Source organism: Mustela nivalis (genome assembly GCF_964662115.1).
Source record: "Mustela nivalis genome assembly, chromosome: 8".
In the NCBI taxonomy this organism is placed as follows: domain Eukaryota; kingdom Metazoa; phylum Chordata; class Mammalia; order Carnivora; family Mustelidae; genus Mustela; species Mustela nivalis.
Window position 1 is genome coordinate 34115155 of NC_139027.1, and position 27803 is coordinate 34142957.

Consider the following 27803-nt stretch of genomic DNA (forward strand, 5'->3'; position numbering starts at 1 on the left):
TGCTCTGCAGGAAGCCTGCTTCTCCCTCTAGCACTCCCCTGCTCACCGGCTTGTGTTCCCTGTCTCGCTGTCAAATAAATAAAAAATAAAATAAAATAAGAAATGGAAGGAAATTATTTTTAAAAAGATTTATTTATTTATTTGAGAGAAAAGGGTGTGTGCGGTGTGTGGGCGAGTGTGTGGGAGGGGCAGAGGGAGAGGGAGAATCTCATACAGACTCTCCCTGTTGAGCCTGGATTCCTCTTGGGGAACTTGATCTCATCACCCTGAAATCATGACCTGAGCCGAAATCAGGAGTTGGATGCTTAACCCACTGAGTCACGCAAGTACCCAGAAAAATGCCTTTTTTTAGTTAAAAAAGAAAAATTCTTTCATTGAACAGGAAGAGGTTTAGTCAGACCCTGCATCTCTGTACTAGTGGCTTTCAAGTTCACTGTGCTTAACGCTCACCTGCTGATGCTTGTTTTCCATGTAGACTCCTTGATCCCTCCCCGAGGTACTTGGATTCAGTAAATCTGACTGAGGATCATCTGGTGATACTTATCAACCAAATGGATTTCTTGATCCCTCCCCAGGATATTTGGCCTCAGTGAGTCTGGTGTGGCACTAAGAAATTTGCATTTTCCTAAGTGAGGACCCTAGTCAAGCTGCAGTGCTATGAAACTGAGAGTCTTTAGGCAGTGGGGAAATGGATGCTCATTTCAACTTCCTCTTTTATTTATATGAATAGGGAATGTCTTTAAATAAAAGAAATACATAATTTGTGTGCACATTTTTACGTGTGGTGTTTGAGTCTGTGGGATGATGCTGTTATCTGTTAAGCAGATAACAGACCGATCAGCACCTGCCCTTAGACATGAGACTGTGTTGTGTCGTAATTATTGATTCACTTGTCTGTCTGGGTCCCAGCACACTGCGCAGCCTCTGAAGCAGGACAGAGGATGTTTTTAAAAACCTTTTTCAGTGATCTGTGGGAAAGTGTGTTGTCTCTGTAAATTCTGTGTTGCCGTGTAGTTCCCTGTAGAAGAGTGGTATGAATAATGATACAGGCCTGCAGTGATCTTTCTTTGTCTTTAATGAGTTTTATATTTATATCATCATCTTTGGATATCTTTATTCCTTAAGGGCTAAAGTGTGGTGGAAGAGAACAATTAGGGTCATTGGTTGAGATTCAGCATCGACCAATTGGGTTATCTATATAACAGTTTGCTAATAGTTCCTTTGCTTTGGTCTTAAAATTTGCCATATTTTTTTCTGTGAGCCAAGATTTGTTCAGCATAAAGGAAACCAGCACTTTAAGTCTCTTTTTAAACTACTTTTATCAACAACTCTTGGCGTGGTAGAACATGTGTTAATTACATATTCATATTTACTTCATAAAATAATTCTGACTCAACCTCCTGCTTTGTTAGCTGTTAGTATATGTACTTGAATATTTTAAGTATCAGATTTTCATTTTTAATTTGGCTGAAAATACGCAGCTACAGTAAAGAAAATTTAAAAATGAAGATCACCTATTATTTTTTCATCTTTGCGTAAAAGCTACATTCCTCCAAATAATTTATATTTTAGATTGGCTGGGTGTCATCATGTTGTATCTCTAAAACAGTATCTAATTAGCATTCTTTATCTCTTAATGTAATTATGAAAATAATGGTTGATGATTCTGTTTAAATCATCTTGTCATTTCAGACGGTGTAGAGGAGACTAATGCTGTATTGTTTGTATGAATTTTCAGTGTCAGTTAACCCTTAACACCCGAATGGCTCTTAAAGAAAGTGGTATCTATTAAAACAACATTCAGCTTCCATTAAAAACAAAAAACAAAAAACACCCAACTTAGAGAACTATAAAAACCCAGAATTTATTTCTTCTAAGTGATTAAGTATTAAATGTTGGAAATCCTGCTTTTTCAGCTGTTAGAGAGGCAAAAAAAGAAACTGAAGCCTATTTTTGGAAAGCCCATTTGGTCTGTAAGCACGCTGCACGCGTGGTGCAGACGTCCACAGGTCACAAAACTTCTGTGGCAGCTGTAGATGTGCAAACCTCAGCAGAGCAGTATCCCTGCCCGTAATTCTGTCCTTCCTAAGGGCCTGTCAGGTAATTGTTGACTGTGAGTGTTGTTATGTGCTCTGAAGTAATCATGTTAATTCTTCTTCAGTAATATGCACGAATAAAATTAGAAAAACCAAAACCTTTATAACTCTCGCTAACCAAATTAGAGACTTGACAGGATAATATGGAAAGAACACATGCTCTCAGAAGTCTTTTGAAGTGATATTAACTAGAGCTGATTACCAGAAAAAGATGTTTTTATGAGGAGAAATTTTTTTAAATCTGAGGAATGTACATTTGCAAAATGTTTAGTTAACTGTGATTGTTGATCTGTGTGTGAGCATTCTGCATTTTATTTTGCTTTTGGTAATTTTTTCCTTTCAGTTGTTTTCCACTCTGATATTCCAACAGCCTGCTCTTCCAGCTTCCCATTCAACAGATACGTGATGCGTTTGGATTTTGCACGTCATTTTGTGGGTTGCAAGCATTGACTTCTGTTTACAAAATCAAATGACATTATGACATTTAAAAAAATATTTTGTGTGTCCTGACCAATTATCTATAATCTGTATCAAAAGTCTCCTGTCAAATTTGTGGCTCCACAGAATTTTTCACACTAGTGAGGATGATTATACACGTCTTTGTAATGAATGCCTCTACCTGGGTAACCTTAATTTTTCTCAAGTCTAGACAAGCCTTTCCTCCCCCACCCTTTTTTTAATAGACATTTATTTTTAAACTTACACCCAGGGCTATATGATCAAAGGTAAATGCCATCAGACTTCAAGTTCTGTGTATCTGTAGATCTTTTATTTTGCCCTTTACTTTATAGCAGTATCTTTAAATTTTAACTAGGCTTTAGAGCAGTGTCAATAAAGGTAAGTTAGTTAATCTTGATATGAATGTGTATTATTTTTAGGTTCTCATATGCAGTGGCTACTTAAAAAAATTCAAAGATTATTTTACTTACTGGTTTGCACAGTGAAGTCTTATCTAAAGTCTTTGTATAAAATCGCCTCATATTAACTCTTTATAGATTCAGAAACTCACTTCTGATCAGAAGCTTTCATTTTACTCCTTTTTTTTCTTTAATAATTAGGAAATACCTGTCAAATGTTTTATATTATAAAGATTTACTGCCTAACACAGTTCCTTCCACAGGTTAGCCTTGCAGTAAATGTCTACAGACAGTCCTGTTTTTTGTTTTTGTTTTTGTTTTTAGGTTACGCAACACCAGGATTGTATAGCAAGTCTAAGTATGTACATATATGTATATTCCTAACTGCCATCTAGTTTCTTAGTATCAACTTTACATTCTGTGTATTCTTAATTTTGTATATGTCATCACTGTGAAGGTGATATGGCTTTTCTTACATTTATCCACCTTTTCCCTCTCTCAACAGGGGAAAATGCAGTGTTGCCCTTCTGAATGAGACAGAGTCAGTATTATCATATCTTGATAAAGAGGTAATTCACAATTACACTTGTTTTGTGGTTTTTTTCCCCCTTGATTTCACACGAACCCCATACCTTTGAGTTTATTTTTTCTTGCACCAAGTTATTGCATTGGGAGAGCAGCATTATATAAAAGTATAATGACTAGAATACATTTAGATAATTTGATTTTTCTGGTTAACTGAGATAACATTTGGCAAAAACTTCTGTGTCTGTTTTTTTTTTTTTTTTTGGTTGGTAATGAAAGGCTTTATACAGTATGATGATTTAGTTGGTAGTCGAAGAACTGTTTTTGGCTTTATGAAATAAGTGACTTCTGTATACTTGGTACTCCTCCCTGTTTTTTTGTTTTTGTTGTTTTTCAAATAAACAGTTTTTCTTTTAGACTTTTTCCAGATGAGATCTTAACTCATGGTCTGCTTTCTTTCCTAAAATCCCAGTAAACTTTGTCAACTAAAAATGTTTCTGTAAACTTCATTAAGAAACATTTTAAACATTTTTTTAACAAGTTGAATGAGAGCATATGGTTCATTGGAGGAGGAGATTCCTCTAAACAGAATAGTTTACAGTGGGAAAATTTTTACTGTTAATGCTTTAGTATTTAACCTTTATAATTTCTTGGTGTTTTTGTTTTCTCAAATCTTTATTTTTTGTATGTATGTGTGTGTGTATGTGTGTGTATATGTACTTACATGTGTGTATATGCTTTTAAACAATTAAAGGGGGGTACCTGGGTGACTCAGTCATTAAGCATTTACCTTCGGCTCAGGTTATGATACCAGGGTCCTGAGATGGAACCCCTCATTGGGCTCCCTGCTCATCGGGGAGCCTGCTTCTCCCTCTCCCACTTCCCCTGCTTGTGTTCCCTCTCTCACTGTGTCTGTCAAATAAATAAATAAAATCTTTAAAAAAAAAAAAAAAAGAATTTAAAGGGTTATATTTTCTGTGAAAAAAACTTTTTTATTATACTTAAAATATTGCTTAAAATTTAAAAAGTACTTAAAATATACTTTAATAATTATACTTAATATGTATACTTAACATGTTATACTTAAAATGTTGTCCCCTCATCTCAAATGAAGAATACATTACTGCAAAAGATGTTGCAGACAGGTAGAACTATTGTACATTAGAAAATCTAATAGAGGGCGCCTGGGTGGCTCAGTGGGTTAAGCCGCTGCCTTCGGCTCAGGTCATGATCTCAGGGTCCTGGGATCGAGTCCCTCATCGGGCTCTCTGCTCAGCAGGGAGTCTGCTTCCTCCTCTCTCTCTCTCTGCCTGCCTCTCTGCCTACTTGTGATCTCTCTCTGTCAAATAAATAAATAAAATCTTTAAAAAAAAAAAAAAGAAAATCTAATAGAGAAAACTAAGAGAGAATAAACACTCAAGGCAGAAACAAGATTGATAGTCTTTAAAACTTCTACATGGGAAATTTAGAAAAGAATGTAGCAGTGTTTTTCAGTCAACATATGGATAACTGAATGGAGAAAGATAATGCTCAGAAATAAGCATTAGTTCACAAAAGCAGAAATAAAAGGAAGAAACACTGAGTACGTTTCAGTGTACTTTACTGGTGTATTTGGCTGTTAAGACAGTGTAATTTTTTAATTTCTAATTTTTAAAGAAGCTTTATTTTTAAGTAATCTCCACACCCAACATGGGCCTTGAACCTACAACCGTAGGATCAAGAGTCACATGCATGGTTCACTGATTGAGCTAGCCAGGTGCCCCAACAGTGTGATTTTTAAAAAAGTGGTATTTTTGCCTTCTAATTTGTCGTTAGTAATTTCTGTGTGCTAAGGATTGTTGAAGCTGAAAATTTGCAAAGGACTTACTAGGATATTTTTCCTGTCCATTTGATTTTTAAGCACTTGGTCCTGTATCAATCTTTGGGAAAGGAACTGACGTCTCTGGCAGTGTATTTGAGGAAAACTTTTTTTATTCAGAGAGCGCAGTTTAGTAAAAATAAAACTGCTTACGTTATATTCTTTTTTCAATTTGAAAAACACTTTATTCTTTTTTTTTTTTTTTTTTTTTACTTCTTTATCTGTTATAAGACCATCCTTGAGAAAATCTGGTTTTTAAAATATTGAAATTGGCATATTTGAGGATGGTAACTCAAGGGACAACGTTCTAATCACGATTTTTTATTTGTTGAAAAATTACATTTACATTTTAAACAATTTCCCATATCAGGCACGACATATAAATTTAAGGAATTTTTTTTTCTTTTAGAGAGAGAGCGCATGTGAGGGAGCACAAGTAGGGGGAGGGGCATAGGGAGAGGGAAAGGGAGAGAGAATTTTAAATAGACTCCAGGCTTAGCACAGAGCCCAACATGGGGCTCGATCTTATGACCCTGAGATCATGACCTGAGCTAAAATCAAGAGTTGGTTGCTTCACTGATGGAGCCACCCAGGTGCCCCAAATTTAAGGGGTCTGAAGCAACCTGGGTGGCCCAAAATAATAATTTCATCTCATTTTACTGATAAGTATGGCAGAATCCTATTTTTACAGAATCCTGTGCTGACATATTTTACAGAATAAAAGTGACCAGAGGTGTGTCCTCTTCTGAAGTCGATGGTGTGCCAATGGCAGTAGCTTTAGTTCCCTACTAACACTCTTTGTTGCTCCTGTCTTCAGAGACACGTATTTCTGATTATGTATTGATCAACCTGTCAACCTATTAAGCAGGTTGATTTATATATTCTGCAGATTTTTCTTTTCCCTAGGTAGTACATTTATATGCGTAAATTGTCACATTGTTGTGTCTTCTTAGCAATTTTATTGTTTAAGCTTTTCTTCTGATAGTGACCCATGTCACCTTGTTTTGTTCTCTCCTTTCCCTTTATCACTGTCTGCACTATCCGAAAGGAGAAAGCTTTACAGTCTGGCAGGTATCTCTTACTTGCAGCCTGCTCACCAGGGTCGTGGTAAAATGCGGATGGTAGAAACAGGCCCCTCCAAGATAGAAAGCAGAGAGTCATGCGGTAGATGACCCCCAGAGTCCTCGCAAGGAGCAGGGACAAGACTTTCTAAGACATCTGGTGGTTTTGCGGAATTCAGCAAAGGCCTGGTGCTTGGTCATTTTATCCTTTAGGCTCAGTCAGTAGAGCCGGTTTGCATTCTAAAGGACCTCGGGTGCTGCCTTTGGCAGCGCATACACTAAAATTGGAACGATACTGAGAAGATTAGCATGGTCTCTGTGCAATAATGACAGGCGAATTTGTGAAGAAAGGGGCAGGTGGGAAGGACCTTGGCAAGTTAGTGGGTATGCTGGTAGTGGTAGGTATAGTTATGTTTATATGCCTATTTATATGTAAATATGAGTGCTTCAGGATTTAAAGGAAAGCTGCAGAATTGGAATTAATAGATGTTTAAATAATACAATGTGACATTTTAATGAGTAAACTGCATTTAAGCTCAACTCTTCTAAACTTTATTTAATGTGAGATGTTATGCATTTTAACATATTGATAAAATGTGGACGGACACTTTAAAAGTAAGTGTGCCAGGTGTCCTCATTGTTCAGTATGGGCTTTAGAGATTGGAATGCGACTTCTGGAGTCTTACTTGACTTAGAGTTTAGCTTTGCTAGCTTTCCAGAATCTTGTTTTAGAGCAGTTAAATGGTTTTCTTTTAGACTAAAACAAACAACAAAACCTGATAGTCTACCTTTATTGTAAGCTGTTTATTTTTGCTCGATTTAGTTTTACGCTATTTTACATGATGACAGTAACATCATTTTCTTCTTCAAGATATATGAATTTATCCACCAAAATGAAATCTTACTTACTTTCTGAAGTTTTATGGTTTCTTTATGGTGACATTGACCTTATTGCTGTATAAAAAGTAGAAGGAATTAAGTTTACCTAAAATTTTCTGTCATTTTTTTTTCAGGACACCTTTTTCTACTCATTGGTCTATGACCCTTCAGTGAAAACATTGTTAGCTGACAAAGGTGAAATCAGAGTGGGGCCTAGATATCAAGCAGACATTCCAGAGATGCTCTTAGAAGGTATGTTTTCCTTCGGGTTTCAAGTCCTATGAAAACAAATAACGTCTTGAAACTCAAATATCCTTTTCCTCATCTGGGAAAGGAGACTTTTAGGCTGAAGTTTAAATGTTAAAAGTTCTTCCACTTGTAGAAATACAACAAATAGCAACATAAAATAATTTGAGGAGTTGTTTATTTATTTTACATTTTTATGAGTTTTCTGGCTGTGTTTTCCTTTAATTTAATTTTATTATATATATATTTTTTAAGTAGACTCCATACCCAGTGTGGAGCACAACATGGGCCTTGAACTCACGACCCTGAAATCAAGAGGGTCTAACACTTAACCAGCTGAGCCACCAGCTGCCCTTATGCTTTTCCTTTTAAATGCAACTTTAAGAATGTTCATATTGTTGAACTTGTGTCTTAATGTGACACATCCATGCCTTGAGGTCCTGAAGGCCCCTAAGTCATCTGTTTGAGGTGGTCTGGAATCTAGTGAAGATTTTGGGATTTGGGCTAATCTGGGGTAGTGTATGTACTGGAGAGAGGATTCAGAGCTTTACATTTTAAAAACAACTTAGGACATAACTTCCTTTCTCCTCTTATAACTGTAAACTTAAAATCTTTACTTTCTGATTTAAAAAGTAAAACATTCTTCAGACATAGCAATGTATGATGTAGGAAACAAACCCTATCCCCTTTCCTTCACTGCAAATCCCCGTTTCACGCCTGTGGTTGTTTGGGGTGTATTCGCACTGGCCTGCCCCTAACTCCCAGGACTGGTCCAGGCCTGGCTGTGTTGCACGTGATCTCTGGAGCTGCTCTTCTCCATTCACAGTGTATCTTTCTTTAGCACCTTCTCACAGGAGTAATGTGACTTTTATTTTTTACAGTGACCCTGCAGGTCTTACATTTGCCCGGATGTACTATCATTCCCTCTTCCAGTCCCTATTGATAGATTGTTAGGTATTTACATTTTTCTGTGCTACACATTGATGCTGCTAGAAAACTTACACATATATTTGTGCTGTATAAATATTCGAGCATAACTTCTTGGAAGTGAGATGGTATATACATTTTACATACTGAAAATGTTCCTCTGCCCCTCCAAAACGCTGTACGTTTGAAAGAACCAGGTGCTTTCGCCAACCCTGATTGTGAGGGATTTTTTTCACCTTCCATTCCCCCCACCCCACATTTTGATGTGTCATTGTCTTAGGGGTTTTTGTTTTGTTTTGAAGTTGAGATTATACTTGCCTTAGTTATTTTTAGCTCTCCTTCTTTAAATTTCTTGTGCTTTTTCTCCATGGTTATTTATTTTTTTATGTATTGGCAAGAATTCTTTGACTATTAAAGGTAAGTAAACACAGAAGTATTTACCTTTGTCTATAAATATTACAGATACCCTCCCCCCACATACACTTAATTATTTCATTAAAATTTTTCAATACTGATTTTAAATTTAAGTCATTAATATTTTTTGTCATACAGAAATTTAGAATTTATTAGTCTTTTCCTTTAAGGCATTTTATGATGTGCATTTTTCACAGAAAGGCCTCCACTTTTACTTTTGCCCTCTGATTATTAAAACATCTGAGTTTGGGGCACCTGGTGGCTCAGTGGGTTAAGCCTCTGCCTTGGGTGCAGATCATGATCTCAGGGTCCTGGGATTGAACCCTGCATGGAGCATTGGACTCTCTGCTCAGCGGCAAGCCTGCTCCCCACCACCCCCCACCTGCCCCTCTGCCTACTTGTGATCTCTATCTCTGTCAAATAAATAAATAAAATCTTAAAAAAAAAAAAAAATCTTAGTTCTTCCAGGGTGCCTGGCTGGCTCAGAAGTGTGTGACTCAGGATTGTGGGTTCGAACCCCATGTTGGGTGTAGAGATTTTAAAATAAACTTTAAACAAAAATTAAATAAAACAAAGCAAGAGTTCTTCCATTGGTTCTTCTCCCTTTTTATCTTGCCATACTTCTAAAAAAATGTACACAGAGAAGTTAAATCAACAGATACTTAAGATAGAGTTTGTGAACTGTAGTACACATTGGTGTCAGTAATGCCAGGCTACAGACATCTTTGTTCTCATGAACTTAAATACCAGGAAAGGTCAGTCAATAAAGATTAAACTCAAAGGAAAGAACTCTGTGTCTGTGCTCACCTGTGTTTGGAAATGATTTTGAACAGACTGGGAGTAGTGAACCAGTTTATTATAGGTTCGAGAAATTATATTTAATTGGCATCCTTATCTGTGTAAATCAACTTATCTTCCAGAAGTGGTTTTTATGTTTTTAGTCCTTAATGTTTGATGTTAGACTTATATCACCGTACCTAAGTATTCACTAAATATTATTTTATTTTTAAAAACTTGATTTTTAAATTTCACAAACACTGTAATGCAAATAATGGATTATTTTGCACTCCAGATATAAGTGGCAAAGTAGATTTGCTGAGTCATAGGGCTTGTGTGTTTGAAATTTTATACAAAATGCCAAATTGTCTTCCAGGTAGTCATTTACAGGTGGGTAGTCATTTATAGGTGGGTTTTTTTTTTTTTTTAAGATTTCATTTATTTATTTGACAGACAGAGATCAGAGATCACAAGTAGGCAGAGAGGCAGGCAGAGAGAGAGGAAGGGAAGCAGGCTCCCTGCTGATCAAAGAGGCCATCCCAGAGCTCAATCCCAGGACCCTGGGATCATGACCTGAGCCGAAGGCAGAGGCTTAACCCACTGAGCTACCCAGGCGCCCCTACAGGTGGGGTTTTTTTTCTCTTGTTTTAATTAAGGTGTAATTTATATGTCGTACATCCCACGCTTTTTAGTGTACAGTTCTGTACAGAAGTGTATGTTCCCAGTGAGATAGTTCACCAAGTCCATCTGTGCACAGGCCAAATGCCAGCAAGGTCCCTTGTGCCCATATGTGTATGGCACCCAGCCCAAATCCTGCATCCCCTAAGCAGCCTTTGTCACTCTTCCCTAAACGCTCATCCCTCCCATCTTTGAACTGTGCAGATGTTATCTTTTATACTATTTTTTGTTATTTGACTTTAGAAATTTTAAAATCAACACCTGAGCTGTTGATTGTATGGTTTTCCCTTAAACACTGAGCATAAGCCTTGATGTATAGAAAGCCTGGAATGTTTTTTTAAAGATTTTATTTTATTTTTAAATTATTTTTATTAATATATAATATATTATTTGCTCCAGGGGTACAGGTCTGTGAAGCCTGGAAATTTTTGAGTATTGCTCATGGATAAATGCTAAACCAAGTAATGAAGTTGGTATGTTTCAAGTAACAGTGGGCAGAAGAATCAGATCATAGAATCTCACAAAATCCCATTTATCTGGAAGACTATTTAAATAAGGTATTTATGGGGTACCTGGGTAGCTCAGTCGTTAAGTGTCTGCCTTCAGCTCAGGGCATGATCCCAGGGTTCTAGGATCGAGCCCCACATGGGGCTCCCTGCTTAGCGGGTAGACTGCTTCTACCTCTCCTACTCCTCCTGCTTGTGTGTTCCCTCTCTTACTGTGTCTCTTTCTGCCAAATAAATAAATAAAATATTTTAAAATAAATAAATAAATGAATGAATGAATGAATATGGTATTTACCCCTGAAAAGTGTTAAAGCTACGTAATTTGGAAAGCATATCTCCCAAAATTTTTAAAAGATGATTTTAGGAAACAAAATGATACATGAAATGTAAAAATTTATTCTGCAGTTCCCAAAACAGACTTGAAGTTCTTCTGGGTGAGAGGAATGATTCTTAACAGCTTGTGGCATTTGGGGAGTTACCTGACAAAAGCATACTTTGTATTTAGAAAATGTGATTGAGTATTCATTTACTGTAATAGCTCTTTTATAGTTCTTTAACAAGTATTAATTACCTTTAACATAGCATTTCTCCTGGCAGTCTTCTGGGTGGGTGGTTTATAAACTTTATTTAGGTAATAGAACACTTTCTTCTAATGAAACACTACACAGTATGACCTTAAATAAAATAAGAAAAGCAGCTTGTTGTGGGTGAGGTAGAAGAGAAGGCCCCATTGGATCTCCCGAGATACCCCAGTGAGCCTTAGGGTTAGGAGAAGGACACACTGAAGGCTGCTGTTCAGTACTTCACTCTTAGAGTCCTGTCTCTTCAGGACAGAGAGAAGCCACTCAGAAGTGCGTAGGATGAAGTCCCTTTGCAGCATAGCATAACAATGGCACTCCACTAGATTCCTGTTACAAGTAATAGGAATTGTGGTAGAAAATGCAATTATACTGAAATCAAAAAGTAGTAGTTCCTCAGATCATCCCTCTTTGTCCACTGTCAAACAGCATGACTAATTTAATATGTTCTCCCTGTTTGTTACCTATCATATTGAGATCCATGAAATTATATTCAGTGTTTAATTGTGTGACAGATCCAAGTTTATCTCTCTTATCACATGCTTTATGGTAGGATAAGTTTCCCCTCATTGTTCTTAAAATTTCTTGTGGGGGGGGCGGGTGGGGAGGTGTCTCATCTCAGAGACATTTTTCCGACTGTTAATCATTTTTTAATCAGTTAGTCAAATACTTCCTTCCCAGATTTCATTAGAATTCTGATTGAAATTGTATTAATATTTTCTATTACTTTGGGAGGTGACTGGTCATTTCATAATATTGAGTCATTCCTATGGGTCTGTGGGGGTCCGTTTTGAGGTTTTTATTCTGTCTGACTGGTTTGTTTGTTAATGTTCTAGGAACTCACTGGTTTAATTATAGCGACTTGGTATGTGTGGTAATACCTGGGGAGGCTAATCCTCCTCTTATTTTTCCGAATAAACTTTATTATCAGCTTGAATCTTCCTTACTGTGTTTATTGGCATTTCAGTTAATTTTTAAGTTAATTTAGGGAGAACAGACTTTTGATGGCTTTGAAAAATCTTAATTAGAAACAAGGGATGTCTTTTTCTTTATTCAAGGCTACTTCTGGATCTTGTGATTTTTTTTTTTTTTTTTTTTTTTAGTATAGATTCAGTCATATAGATTTTAGACATTTCTTGTTAAGTTTATTTTTAAGTTTATAATTGTTAGCTGTAAGTATTCATTTTCAACAAAGAAAAACACCATATTTTTCATCATAAATGAAGAAGTCACTTTGGATTCCTATTTCAGCCTAAAGCAGTTAGCATATCCAACATGTTTCATTTCACTTGTAATCAGGCAACTAATTAGATGGCAAGATCTAAAGAACCCCCTGTTTTGTAATTAATATATTTTCAGGGGAGACTGGTGTAGGGTGGCAAATAGGTCACCAACAGTTAAACCACTCTTGGAAAACATGGACATTACCATCATAGAAATTCCTATTGTAGCTAGTACCTGTTTGCAGGGAAGTGAAATAGTAGAAAATATCATACTCAAGAACAGATATTTAGGACTTGTTGCAATTTGGGTTTACTAACCCTTTTGATACTCTTGAGTGGGTACGTTTTGACCAGTGTGGCCAGATTCCGATTTGCACTGGCGTGGAATGTAGAACTTGAATTACTGAGTGGGTGGCAGCATCCGCACCATGGCAGAACATATGACAGGCTCTCTTTGTTTGTGAATGTGTCTTGATGGATTCTAAGACATTGTTGTGGCATTTGTCTAGCTAGTGAATAAATCTTTTTATAACTTCAGAATTTTTAAATTTACTTATGGCTATCCACCATCTAACAAACTCTTGAGATCTGGAAAGATCGGTATATAGTTTGCAAAAAGAAGGTGAAAGTTTCTTTGAAATTTTAAATCTTTTACTGAGTTTGAATAGACCACCTAGAGAACTTTTCCATTGAAAAAGATGTGCTCTTGGGGAGTTTTGCTTTATTTCTTCACTGTATCATTTCACTGTAATACTGAAATCTTAAGAAAAGTCCATTTATGTATTAAATTAAAATTTGTAACTGCAGAAAAGTATTATAGCATTAATAAACTAAAATGACTGGATTTACATATTTGTGTAGAACCTGGCAGTAATCAGTTTAGCTGAGTAACGTGGGGAAAGCTAACTCCTCGAAGTTCCCATTTTCTCCTCCTTAATGGTAGTATATGTGCATACATCCTAGTGCTGTGAGGATCCCATGAAGTAATTCTGTAAAGCATTTCGCATGGCTCCTGACTGTCTCTGTTCACTGTTGCAGTTGCTTCTCCCCTGACCCCCACTGCCTACTGCTACTGATTAAATAACTCTTGGGGATTTGGGGAGGTAGCTGTCTTTGAGAATTAAGGAATTAAAGTAGTATAGTCTCTTCTGCTATCATACTCACTTTTTTTGAAACTTGAATTTGTTCATCTGCAGTTGATAAATAGGGAAATATCAGTATAGTGTGGAAGTTGGGTCAATTTATAGGAGACTTTTCCCAGAGATTGGGGAAGCCAGTATTCTTACAGATAAAAAGAGATGAAGAGAAAAAAGATGGAAATTCAAATAAAATCTTAAAAAAAAAAAAGATGGAAATTCTACAAGAAGGGCTTTCCTCTAGAGCAAGTAATGGCTGGTTTAGTGGCCTCAAAATCTGTGGCATTTTCCATTATAGTGAAACTATATGGGGAAGCTTAAGAGTTACAGATGAAGCGGGTTGGAAGATATTTCACCTGGCGTTTAAGAGGAAACCTACACCCGTTGTGTTTTTTTGTTTTGTGTTTTGTGTTTTGTTTTTAATTTTATAGGAACTGTATACACTGATCTACATCTCAGTGGAAGAGGTGTGAGTCCGGGGTTTAAGGAGATAAAGGGTCGACCAATGTTTGGTTTTGTTGAAAATGGTGGTAGAGAGTTAACTGGGCGAGTATTCTTATTAGTGAATATTACTTTTTTTAATACTCTGGTTACCAAGTTTAATAGAGTTTCAAAGGTTTTTTTTTTTTTTTCCCCATAAACCCCATTTTTTTAAGTGTGTAAGTTTGGAGATTATGCTTTTCAACACATGGTGGATGTTAACTAACTTAAAAACACCAGCCTATAACTATTAGGTGTAAGCTGGTATTGATTGCAGCCATGTAGAACAGTAATTCTCAACCCAGGGGCAGGAGACATTAGACAGTGTCTGTAGACATTTTTGGTTGTCAGAGCTGGTGGAGGGAGTGGAGGTAGGGGCGTAGGGCACAGATGCTAGTGGCATCTAGTGAGTCGAGGGACCAGGGATGCTGCTGATCATCCTGTAACACACAGAACAGACCCCTATAACAAAGAGTTACTCAGCCCTAAGTATTGATAGTGCTGAGGTTGAGAAATCTGCAGTAAGGGCTCTTGGGAAATAGTAAACAGTAAATGCTATTTTTGTGTTAATATTTATGTTATTATAATAATACTTAATTCTGAAATATAAATTATTCTGTGATCTAGTCTCTTTCTATGCTTTTGATTATTTTTGTGCCAGGGCAGCATTGTTTATAGATTTTGCTAGATAATATAATCCCACCCGGTTTAGTTAGTTCTTTTCTTCTTCTTCTTTTTTTTAAGATTGTATTTATTTGACAGAGAGAGACACAGTGAGAGAAGGAACACAAGCAGGGGGCGTGGGAAAGGGAGAAGCAGACTTCCCACCAAGCAGGCACTCGATGTGGCACTCGGTCCCAGGACCCTGGGATCATGACCTGAGCTGAAGGCAGACACCTAAGGACTGAGCGACCCAGGCACCCCTGTTACTTTCTTCTTAATAATGTTTGTGAATATTAATATTCAAATTATTTTATTGGCTTCCAAAATTAAACTTTGTGAAATTTAACCTATTGGGATACTTGTACAGAAAAGATAGCCTTAGGATTTTAAATCTTTACTCTTTTTTTCCTCAAGTTTTCTTCTTTGAAAGTTTTGTAATTTCTTTATATAAACATAATTCCAGTTTTACTTCAGTGTTTTATATTTTTGTTCCTATAATAAAAAAATACATTTTTACATTGTATTTTCTTTGGAATGGCACTTGAATTTTTATACTATTTTTACTGTGCCTTTCTAGGTACTTAGTTTTTATGATTTCTTGAGATATAATTTACCTATAATATTGTGTAAGTTTGTGTACAGTGTGTTGATTTGATGAATTTGTATATTGTAGAGTGATTACTGCCGTAGCTTAGCCAACACTGCTATCACATCACATAATTGCTTATTTTTTGTTGTGGGAACAATTAAGGTCTAGTCTCTTACGAGCTTTGAAGTTTATAGTATTGTTGACTTATAATAACGATGCTGCATATTAAATCTCCAGGACTTACTAAATCTACTAGTTGGAATTTTGTACCCCTAAACAACATCTTCCCAATTTTTTTTTATCCTCCAGCCCCTGGTAATCACCATTCCACTATCTGTTTTTATGAGTTTTGTTTTTTTAGATCCCATGTATTTGTCTCTTGTAACTTACTATTCCTTTGATTCATAACTTAAAACATTGGCCAGAACTTTATGAACAATATTAAATAAAAATGGTGACAAATGGTATATTTGTGAGTTTCTGAATTAAATATAACATAAAAAGTATAGTACTCTAATGGTTGGTACAAAGAAAATGAAAATGAACTGTGTTTAGAACAAAGAATATTTCTAGTTCTCTGGAAAGGTCCTGTAGGATGAGTTCCATACAGTTTTAGTTCTTCAGAGTCTTTGAACATCATGTGCTCTTAGGATGGTAATACTGAAGAAGTATTTTGTCCATATTTCCTTCCTTCCTTGTCCATATTTTCTAGAAACCTTAAAATATAGCTGGAGAGGTGCGCCTGGGTGGCTCAGTGGGTTAAAGCCTCTACCTTCGGCTTGGGATGGCTTGGGTCATGATCCCCCGAGTCTCTGCTCAGCAGGGAGCCTGCTTCCTCCTCTCTCTCTCTCCACCTACTTGTGATCTCTGTCTGTCAAATAAGTAAAATAAAATCTTTAAAAAAATACATAGTGGGAGGGTTAGGGCTATCACATTTAAAATCATTGCTGAATCTACATTTTTTTTTTTCAAAATTATGAAGAACTTATAAACCAAAAACAAGGTGCTGTGTACACTTATGTAAGTAGTTGATAAATACATTTTTTTAAAAGAACTCGGAAATTAGGGAGACCTTCATGGGCTTGTATGGGACTAGATTAGAATTGCACAGTTATCATAAATGGAGGTGGGAAGCGAGATTATTATATTGACTAGAATGAACATGACCAGATCATAAAATTAATCTTGGTCCTATCTCTGGCTCATATCACAGTTACTAAGACCATTCCAAAGATTACTGCTAGCTTAGCTGAGAATTTAGTTTTATAGATTCTAAATAGGTTCTTAAAAGTTGTCCCCTGTGAAGAAGTGACCACACTGTGATATAAATGTAATTAATTATATGGTGAATCCAAAATGGGGAATTCTCATTAGCTGAGAGTGACTGTTTGGTATGGAACATTTCTGTGTTTATTCTTTTGTCATTGCTGCTGCTGCTATTTTGGTTATCATCCCATGGTATTGTCTGCATTTTAGGTATTAGTATGAATGCTTCCAGGAATGTTTTATTATTGTTTGTGTGAATTTATTTAGAATTCTTTTTTTTTTTTTAAGATTTTTATTTATTTATTTGACAGAGAGAGCGAGCACAAGTAGGCAGAGCAGCAGGCAGAGGAAGAGGGAGAAGCAGGCTCTCCATTGAGCAGGGAGGCCGATGTGGGACTCGATCCCAAGACCGTGGGATCATGACCTGAGCCGAAGGCAGCCGCTTCACCTACTGAGCCACCCAGGCGCCCCTTTATTTAGAATTCTTATACTGAATTATCTTTCTGCTCTGTGCTGCAAAATGTATGATGGGACTGAAATGTATCAAGTTAACTAACTTGAATTTGGAAGTGAAGATGAGTTTTACTGTGACATTCTGGAATATGTAGTGTAATAGGTGCTTAATACGGAATAGCATCATCATTTAATCATCTTGATTTCAGGGGCGCCTGGGTGGCTCAATGGGTTAAAGCCTCTGCCTTCGGCTCAGGTCATGATCCCAGGGTCCTGGGATCGAGTCCTGCATCAGGCTCTCTGCTCAGCAGGGAGCCTGCTTCCTCCTTTCTCTCCGCCTGCCTCTCAGCCTACTTGTAATCTCTGCCTGTCAAATAAATAAATAAAATCTTTAAAAAAAAAATCTTGATTTCATTTTATCACTACTTTATCTTTTTTTTTTTTTTTAACCATTTTACCTCTTGGGTTTTATTATTCAAAGAATACAGGAAAGTGTAAGTGTGTCATTTAGCTTTCTCAAGTTTCATGCAGGTTGTAAATTTGGGGGGTTTTAACTGAGCTAATGTTGAATGTCTTGGTTTAGTTTGCTGAGAATCATAATCAAAAACAATGAAAAATGAAGTCCTTTCAAACACTTGAGATCTCTTTGGCCTGGTACTCACTCTGTTCTGCTTGTGCTTCTTTATATTGGGGGTGGAGTTTGGCTCTGTGGTTTCCTGCCTTTGAACCAGGGGCAAGCTGGACGAGCCCCACCCTGATAGTAGAGGCTGACTTAGGAGACCTGCGGGTAGGAAGGCTGGGTCTGCCACCCTCCCCTGCCCCTTCTCTCCTGCTGAGCCGCTGATAACTGCATGTTGCTTTACTAGGACTGAGCGCTGCAGAGTCTCATAGCCAGGGTTTGTCAGTCACTGGGGGTATTTAGCTTTAGAGTGTGTCAGTGCAGGGCACTCCGCCTCCTGTTAGAGATGCGGTGATCAGAAGTAACACAGAGCCAACCCAGCCCCCAGTTTAATAAGAAGTCCATGCCTTCTTATTAGGCTTCTTATTCTCTCAGACCCCCAGTTGCCTCCCAAGTCTCTTTTCCTGTCCTTTCTTTAGACATTGAGTCCTGCCTGATGGTTGCACAAGAGGAGAGGTTCATAAATTCTCCTCCTAGTTATCTCCTCCCATTCCTCTTAATGTTACTCTGGACAAGAAGAGCTGCTTTTCACCCTATCCCATTTTAAAGCCACATGATTTTGCTCACATTCTCATAACTTTTAAGTCCTTCTCCTTGCCAGTGCACTCAGACCCTTCAATTTTTCTTTTTTTAAGATTATTTATTTGAGAGAGAGAGAGAGAAATTGCGAGCAGGGGGAGAAACGGAGGGAGAGAATATTCAAGCAGACTTGTGCTGAGTATGGAGACCAATGCGGGCTCGGTCTCATGATTCTGAGATCATGGCCTAAGCCGAACCAAGAGTCAGATGCTTAACCAACTGAGCCACCCAGGTGCCCCTCAAACTCTTCAGTTCTTAGCAGAAGATCCATCCCCTTTATGACATCGTTCCCTGACTAGTCTGAAGTGATTTCTCCAATCCTCAGAATCTTGCAGCCATTCCTTCCTTCTTTGTTCTCTCTGTCTCTTAGAGACAGGGAAGAGGAGGAGGCAGAGGGGAAAAATGGTCTCAAGCAGACTCCCTGCTGAGTATGGAGCCAGACGTGCTCCATCTCCCAATCCTGAGATCAAGACCTGTACCAGAACCAGGAGTCGGACACTTAACTGACTGAGCCACCCAGGCACCCCACTTACAGCCATTTTTGTATGTCCCTTATGGCATCTGTTTCTTTTCATTTGTATCAGAGTTACTTATGTGTTAGTTTTGCTGTAATGAAAGTGTCTCACGGCAGGAGTGCTTTCCTTTTTGTCTTCGAATCCCTCAGCATGAGGCTTCGTGCCTCACACATACAGCAGGTATTCCGGAAATAAAGGTTACTGACTAAATGAAGATCTCAAATGATTGGTTTAGTGGTATTATTATCCATTCACTTTACAAAGTGTCCATCTGCTGTCTGAAAGAATGTACCAGAACCACAAACTTGACCTTACATTGTGAATGCTGTGGTGACCACAACACCATATGTGACAGTTGCCTTGTTAAGTAACAAGACTCCATTCCCTTTGTTCTCGGACAGGAGAGTCAGATGAGAGGGAACAGTCCAAATTGGAAGTTAAAGTTTGGGATCCAAATAGCCCACTTACGGATCGACAGATTGACCAGTTCTTAGTTGTAGCACGGTAAGTATGGCACTATTGAGTCAAGAAGTATCTTTTCTTTTTAGAAGAGAATTTATAGGTGTATGTATATTCCTTCCCTTGTATTCTACCTTTTCCATTGGTTGTGTTCTTTTTCTAATTATGTGAGAAGACCTAATTATACATCACACCACTTCCTAAATATGATTAACCATTAGTTTTTGCTTGAGAATAGATATATTAATTTACTGATTAAGAAACATAATAAATGCTTCTTGTAAAAATTTGACCACTAAGGAACAGTATAAGTGAAATTCAATACCTGAAATCCCTTGTCTTTAATTAGAGCAGTTATCTCTTTTACTCTAGACTGGAACTATTCAGGTGTCAGTGGTAATGTGCATCTTGAATTCCTCTTACAGCACTTGCCTATGAGTAGGGCCTATTGCTAAGCCTGTGGCTTTCCTTTGAGAGTTTTATAAGTCTTTATAAGGCTGTCTGACTGACTTGCCACCACCCTCACCCACCTCCCCTTTTAAGAAAATGAATGGGACAAAAATTCATTTTTATTTTTCAATTATAAAAGTTAAATGATGCTTATGGGGGAATTACTGCAAAGCAGATGGTAAATGAGATTATCATAGCATTGTAAATAGTGGAAAAATTGGTAAGTGAATTGAGGCATATTCAGTGGTAGAATATTACTTTACAACAATGAAAATGAATGAATTAGAGGGATATATAGCAATGAGATAAATCTCAAAAATAATGTTAGTGAAGATAGACATGGTATGATCACCTATAAAAAGTTTTACAGTGTACAGACAGTGTCTCATTTCATGAGTGGGCATTATAGATGCATATGCTTATTACATGTATGAATTCTAGGAGTGGGAATAGGAGGCTCTAAAATTTCTAGTATTTATTTTCTTAAAAAATTAAACCAAACATGGCAAAATATTAGAGTCAGATAGATGTAGATATGATTAGAAGGGTCTTCATTATGTTCTGTAATTTTCTGTGGAACTTTTATCATAACACCAAGGGGAAAAGGACCTCAGCCCACCTTAACGCTGTCCCTAGTGTCTGTCTCCTTGGAAGTCACACTTCATGTTGGTGGCTAGGCGTTCAGACTCCAGCGCCCGCACACCTGGCTTCTGGTGATTGGATGGAGACCTGAAGTACATTGTTAGGGAAGCCAGTCCAGGGGATAGATGAGATTGAAGATTTGGGAGTGGGAATGAATCATTGGTGGAACCACACTGGCCTAGAGACTCCAGACAGGTTATCCAGACCTGGGATTATTTAGTAGACATTGCAGTTTCAAATTTGATTTTCATTGTTTTTTCCTCTTTCTGATCGCCAAGGACCATAACATTTTCCTTTTTTCCTTGAAGCCAGCATGAGAGACACCATGAGAGACACTACCAAAGAGATGCACCTGGCCCTTGTTCAATTTTTGTTTTAAAAAAGACACTCTAAATACAAATGAAAGACCATAATCAGATACCATTGCATGTCCCACTAGAGTGGCTGAAATTTAAAAGGCAGGGCATCGGTAAAGAGGGGGGCAGCTGGCTCTCCCCCGTCATGCTGGTAGGAGCGGAAGGTGGTGTCATCAGACACCCACATCCTTTACGTTTCACTCCTGAATGTGTACTCAGCAGACGTGGAGACATGCACCTGTGCACCAGAAGATACACATACAGATGGCATTAATGACACTACCCAGAGTAGCCCCAAACTGGACGCAGACATCCATCAAGAGAGTAGGGCTGGAGAAGGGGCATCAGACAAAGAAATGCTCCATGGCAAGGAGAATGAAGGAACATGGCTATAACCAGTAGCATGCCTGAGTCCATAAACCTATTTTGAACAGAAGAAGCTGGATGTGAAAAGAGTACATAGTATGTGCTTTTAGTAAGTTCTCATGTGAGCAAAACTAACCCATGGTGTTAGAATCCTTTATGGGGGTTCTCTTTTGGGAAGAAGAAGGGAGTACAGATCAGGAAGGAGCATGAGGAGTCTTCTGGGGTGCTGTTGGTGTTCTGTTTCTTGCCCTGGGTGCGAGTGACATGAATGGGTTCAGAGCAGTACTGTGTATGCTTTTATAAAAGCACCTGTGTTATATGTTGATAAGGACATTTAAAAAATTTCTTCCCTGGCTAACAAGCTTAAAATACAGACAACAAGGAAAGGGAATAAAATAAAACACAAGGAGCAAGCGGCAAGTCTTGTGTTCATTTCATGCTTTATCTATGGGAAGGCCTTCTGAATCATTAAGTGAAAAAAGTAATGTAATTGTTTTTTGTTTTGTTTTAATGGAAGTCTGTTATATCTTGAGCCCTCGTAGGAAGATGTTGCTACAATTGATGATACCTCATTTCAAGGGAAAAAATGTTACTGCGATTTCACAATTGGGGCTAAAAAAGTGGTCAGAACTTGTTTTGCAATAATTGTCAAACTCTGCAGCTTTTTTACTTCTCATTTTTTTGAGTACAGCTCAGTACCAAATTGTTTACTCCATGGCATTTTGTAATGGGTGTTTCTTTTCTTTATGGCACACAAATCACTTTTTCCTCCATTTCCTTATAATGACCCATATATCATAAATTGGCTTGTTGATGCTTAAATCTTACAGAAAATACTTTTTATTTAATATTTGATTCTCAAACACCCAAAAACTTATTTGACTTTTTTTTTCCTCCCTTTCCTTTATTTTTCCGCCATAGCCCATATCCATCTGACAGCTATATTGGCTGTGTAAATTTACCTGTGTAAATTTACCTGTCTTCCTGTGTAAAGAAGAGTATTGCCCAAGATGAGCCCCAGCCGTAAAGATGATGGAAAATAATCCTCTGCAGTCTGTTTAGAGGATTACCTCTTAGAGGCTGATACACTTAGGGATGACACATTTCTGAGATTGCTAGATGCAGGCAGAGATTGATTTCATCAGTGTGCTGTCCCCTATGCCAAGGCACATCCTCTGGTGCGGTCCACTCCAGGAGATCGTCCCTGAATGACCGTTCCAAGAGCAAGAAGGAAACAAGTCCGCCTGCCCTGGAAAGGAACTGTAGTGGGGGCCAGTGTAGCACTCTTCTTGGCCAACACTGTTCTTTGTACAGGAAGAAACGGGGACATCTCACCCAAGGCCCAGCATGTGTTGGAGACAAGGCTGAGACCCACACTCAGACCTCAGATCCCAGCCCCTGAATCCTCACTGCCGACTTTGACAATTTACATGCACTACCCAAATGCATGTTCTTTGTTTTTTTGTTTTTTAACATAAAAAAAAAACAGCAGAGCCTTATTTTTTCCTCTTTGCTTTTGTGGATTATTCAGTGCCGTGGGGACATTCGCTCGAGCCCTTGATTGCAGCAGTTCTGTGAGGCAGCCAAGTCTGCATATGAGTGCAGCTGCGGCGTCTCGAGACATCACCCTGGTAAGTTGCTTTTTGAAATTTAGGCATTTTATTTCCTCTGCTTCTTCAGTTTTAAAGCCAGTATGGCATGTTGTGGATGGGAGAGCTTTCTGGCTCTTCACTCTGCTAACTGCTAGGTTGATTTGGCTTGCCTGATTGGTTAACTGGGGTTAGGGTGCCCCATTTCTAAGTCCCTTCTTGTGTTTGTGAGCCGAGACAAGTGAGAGTGACTGTTGATGGAGTAGCTGTGAAATGGTAAAAGAATGTTCTGGGGAAAACAGCTTAAAATTCTGACCCATCTCTTTCACTTGTATGCTTTTTTCCTTGTAGTGTACTTACATTGTCGAACAGCATATATACTGCGTATATACATGTACAGCGTATATAATGCTTTACAGTTTTTTCCTTAGATGTGACCACCTCTTGAAACTATTGCTAAAGGAGTTATTCTGTTGTCATGTCATTATTCAGTATCAATATTTCAATTTTCGTGTCTGTTCATTAGAAAGAGTTTCTGGCTTTGTGCATTATTTCATTACATTATGGTTGCTGCTTCTAAGACTGTTTCCTTTTTTTCCTTTCCTGATCAAGCGAAACTTCCCAAGTTCAGTTCATACCACTGATGCCTGCTGCAGCCAGACACTGAGCTAGGCTCTTGGCTTCTTTCTCTGCACCCTCCAGGAGAGTGGACCTGCAGATTTTTGCCAATTGAAGTTAATCTGTATTTGACTACCACGACAAGCATAGTAGGATGCTCATTTACAGATGAGAGAACTGAGGTTTGGTGAGGTTAAATTATTTGACCAGTACCCATCACATGTAATCAATATTCCTTCTTTTCCCCCCACAATACCATGGCCCTTTACAAGCAGCTTATTCGTGTAGATCATCTTGCCTCTGCAGTTCCCTGAGACCATTTACTAATGCTGGTTACACCATCACTCATGACAACACATTGTCCATCCTGCCTCTTCTGAATACTAGTTTCTGGTATCTTTCAAGTTACCACTGTGCTCTGTTGATGATGAGCACAAATGCAAGGCTTGCCCAGAATATGCAGAAAAAATGTGAGTAATAATTTGGTTTTGGGTTCTGTTAAATTTATCATTTAGAGTTTTATGGTATAAACTTAAATACATCTTCCAATACTGTCTTCCTTTCAATTCTTCAGGCCATAATCACTACCAAATAAAATGCACCAGAAGTCCTAAAAATGTCTCCTCTAAAAATATATCTAAAACCTGACCATTCCTCTCTGTCTCAAGTTCTTCAGTGCTAATCCAGACCTTCTCACTTAGGGTGCTGATTTTCAGTACCCCGTAACAGGTTTTCCCAAGTCTGCTCTTTTAAGTGTCAATTTTCTTTTCTGATGGAATGGAATACGGTGATACGTTTTACTACTTTCTGGTTCTATTCCAATTTGAAATGCCACAATAATATAAAAACAACAATAATATAAAAACTCATATTGGAATGCACATCAGATTTGTTTCTTACCAGGCTTTCTTACACTATAGATGATGGTGATAGCATGAATACTCCATAGCCATTACGGAGCACCTTTCTTTATGCTTTCTCGGAGAATAGACTCTTGTTCAGAAAAGCATGTTTTGTTCTCTCCATTGGTACATGAATATATAAAAGTTTAGGAGTTTCAAAATAGGTTCTTACTTTGTTTTTTAGAACTTATAGAGTACTTTACTAAAGGAGTGAGAGTACCATTGTCATGTTTGTAAAAACCTTCAAAATCCTGTCACTGATACTTTTGTGAACGAAAACTGTATGGGATCTAATCACCACTTACATTTTTTTTCCCCAATTCTAAAATCAATGTATGCTTTTATGAAAAATTGACAAATTTAGTACAGCAGTAGCCAAAAAGAAGTCTTGTTCTCATTACCCAGAGTAGAATATTCTTACCATTTTGTAATATTTCCTTTCAGCCACTCTTTGTGCATTATAAACAGTAATACCAGCAAATTACGAATAATACAGAGGATAATGTAATAAAACTCCACATAATGCCACCTAAAACAAATGTTCATATTTTAGTTCTTTGGATTACAGAAAATTTCAACCATTATACTGTTGAGTCTCTAATATTCTCTCCCTGGTTGTGTTCTGCACGCTCCCTCCGCACCTCTGACGCCCTTCACCCCAGCCTCCTGTCAAGAGGCAGCCACTGGAACAGATCTGCTATGTTATCTACATGTAGTCCGTGTGTTTCTGGTTTCACTATGTATTTGTGTGTCTGAAAACAACATAAAGATTGTTTTGCATGGATTTCAATTTACTTTATGACATTTTGCTATTTGCCCGTTATAGCTATAATATATAGAGTTATATATAGCTCTGTTAATAAACACATGCCCAGCTCACTTGTTGTAAGCATTGGGTAGTATTTGTAGTACTCCTTCATGGTCTACTACACCACATTATTTATGTATTCTCTTAACGATGAACATCTGGAGTGCTTTAAAAACATTTTTTCTTTTGCTGCTACCCATAATGCTGCATTGAAAATTCCAACACATATCCTCTGTGAGTGTGTGTGTGAGCTTTCTCCCATAATAAGAATTGGAATAGTGATTCATAGGGTTCTGCTCACTTTGAATTTGACCAAATGCAACCACGTTATTGTGCACACCAAGGTAGAAATTTATAATCCCACAAGCAGTCAGTGGATGTTTTCCTTTCCTCATCCATTCTTTTTTTTTTTTTTTTTTAAGGTTTTATTTATTTGACAGACAGATCACAAGTAGGCAGAGAGGCAGGCAGAGAGAGAGGTGGAAGCAGGTTCCCAATTGAGCAGAGAGCCCGATGGGGGCTCGATCCCAGGACTCTGGGATCATGACCTGAGCTGAAGGCAGAGGCTTAACCCACTGAGCCACCCAGGTGCCCCTCTTCATCCATTCTTATATTGTCTTCAGCCTTGTATATTTTCAGGCTAAAATTTTTACTAACCTGATGCTTATCTCATTTTCATGTGTTTTTTACTTAATAAGGTTAAGCAGGTTTTCATGTGTTTATTGGGTCTTCAGGGGTTTTTTTCTTCTTTATATTTTAGATTCATATCCTTTGCCCATTCTTCACTTGCATTATTATTTTATTTTTTTCTAGTAACTTTAAAAGGTTATTCATACACATGATTATAAATATATCTGGAGTTTATTTTTAAGACGGGAATGAGATGTGGAAGTCTCATTGTGATTTTTTTTTTACCCTCTATGGAAAATAAATACAGCAACACCTTTTATTGAATTGGTTGTTTCCTCATGATTTTGTAATGCTTTCCTCTCTCTTACTTCAAGTTTTCAGATATGATCAGGTCTGCTTCTGGATTTGTAACGTATTCTCTTGTGTTGTATTGAATCTCTGTGCAAGTAACACATTATAAAAAAGCTGGTAAGACCCACGTGAAATCTCTTGTTAACACACAGTGGAAGTCATTTAAATGGGAGTTTTGTACTTTGCCTCCTCCCAACATGTTTTTCCTAACAATATAAAATGAACCTTTTCATATCATAAGTATCAGAAAGGTTTTTTTTTTCTTTTTAATGTTGCATGACCATGCTTATATAGATAAACTTGTTACTTACATAGCCAGTCTCTTGTGGTTTAACACTGTTTAACACTGTTCTTCTGAGAGAATGCTTACCAGATCATCATGGCCGATGCTCTCCCAGGTGTAGTGCAGCAGATTCCCTCCCCAGTCAGGAGTGAAGGGGCAAGGCCTAGTCTTGAGAAGCTACAGAGCTCTGTGACAGTCGGGGTTGTTCGCCTGGAGCTAGGTGTGAACAGGTGAAGAGCGGGTGCGTGGGCTCTTGGTTCCCATTCCAGCGACTCTCTGCTTCCCACTGGTGGTGCCTGGTGGGACAGCGGGTGAATTTTTTTCAAAGAGGGCAGTTTTTCAGACTCAGTATTTGTTTCTGTCCGTGAAGGCTGTTTATAGAAGCAGTACTTTAAAGAGAACATGACCTATGTACCTTAATCAGTCTAAACATCATTCTGTGTGTATCTGCTGCAGTCCTGGCCTGCACGCTCCTAGGCAGGGGCTTTTACACGCTCCAGTGTTTTCGTTTCCTTTGGTGTTTAGCAGTTGGGAAGCCACTTTGTGTTGACATCTATTATCTTAAATTGTTTACTACTCTAACTGTTACTTTTTAAAGCAGAAATGTCCTCGGAGGCCCAAGAAATTGTGTTTTGTCATGTTTGTACAGCTGGTTTCAGAGACAGGATTTGATCTGTTCTTACCTCTAACTGATACATTCCCTCTCCCAGATTACCTCTTCTCCCTCACTCTCGTTAAAATGGTTTGGGCTTAAAAATCTGTATTGTTGTTTGTCTTGGATTAGGCTGCACTGAAGATCTGCTCTTTTGTCTACAGCATTGCAATGCTTTGGTTTCCTGCTCAAACTACTCTAGGTTCAGCTTTACTTGGACTTCTATATGTTGTTCTTGGGTTGAGATTATTATTATTATTATTAAGATTTTATTTATTTGCGGGAGAGAGAGATGGTGAGAGAGAAGTGCACAGGTGGGGAGGAGAAGGAGAGGTAGGCTCCCCACTGAGTAGGGAGCCCAGCATGGGGCTCAGGACCCCAGGATCATGGCCTGAGCCAAAGGCAGACCGTTAACTAACTGAGCTACTCAGGTGCTCCTTTGGTTGAGATTATTTTCAATGCCATAAAACTGACATCTTTCAGAGGTCACAAAAGCAGGAAGAAATCAGTGGCCTTTGTTATTTCAGGTGCCATGACCTGCACCTCTAAGGTGCCATGACCTGCACTGTTTGAACAGTGATATCATGATATGCCTTCTCTTTGATGTTAACATATAAGATCCTGGGGCATTACTATAGAAGTGAGAGGGAGTTGCTAAATATTGATTAGTTATAAGTTGCTAACATGAGTCTTACAGATTGTTTTATCATAT

The 27803-nt window shown here is 37.9% G+C and overlaps 1 protein-coding gene across 5 annotated transcripts in view; it reads left to right on the forward strand.

Annotated features, from left to right (window-relative positions):
* Nucleotides 1–27803, forward strand: part of MTA3 (metastasis associated 1 family member 3) — a 163180-nt gene that overhangs the window by 74240 nt on the left and 61137 nt on the right. For all 5 annotated transcript variants that reach the window (XM_082743289.1, XM_082743292.1, XM_082743291.1 and 2 more), the window contains exons 5-8: nucleotides 3459–3522; nucleotides 7411–7528; nucleotides 19387–19489; nucleotides 22790–22889. In XM_082743289.1, coding sequence (XP_082599415.1) covers nucleotides 3459–3522; nucleotides 7411–7528; nucleotides 19387–19489; nucleotides 22790–22889 — 385 coding nt within the window. The remainder of the gene's footprint in view (nucleotides 1–3458; nucleotides 3523–7410; nucleotides 7529–19386; nucleotides 19490–22789; nucleotides 22890–27803) is intronic.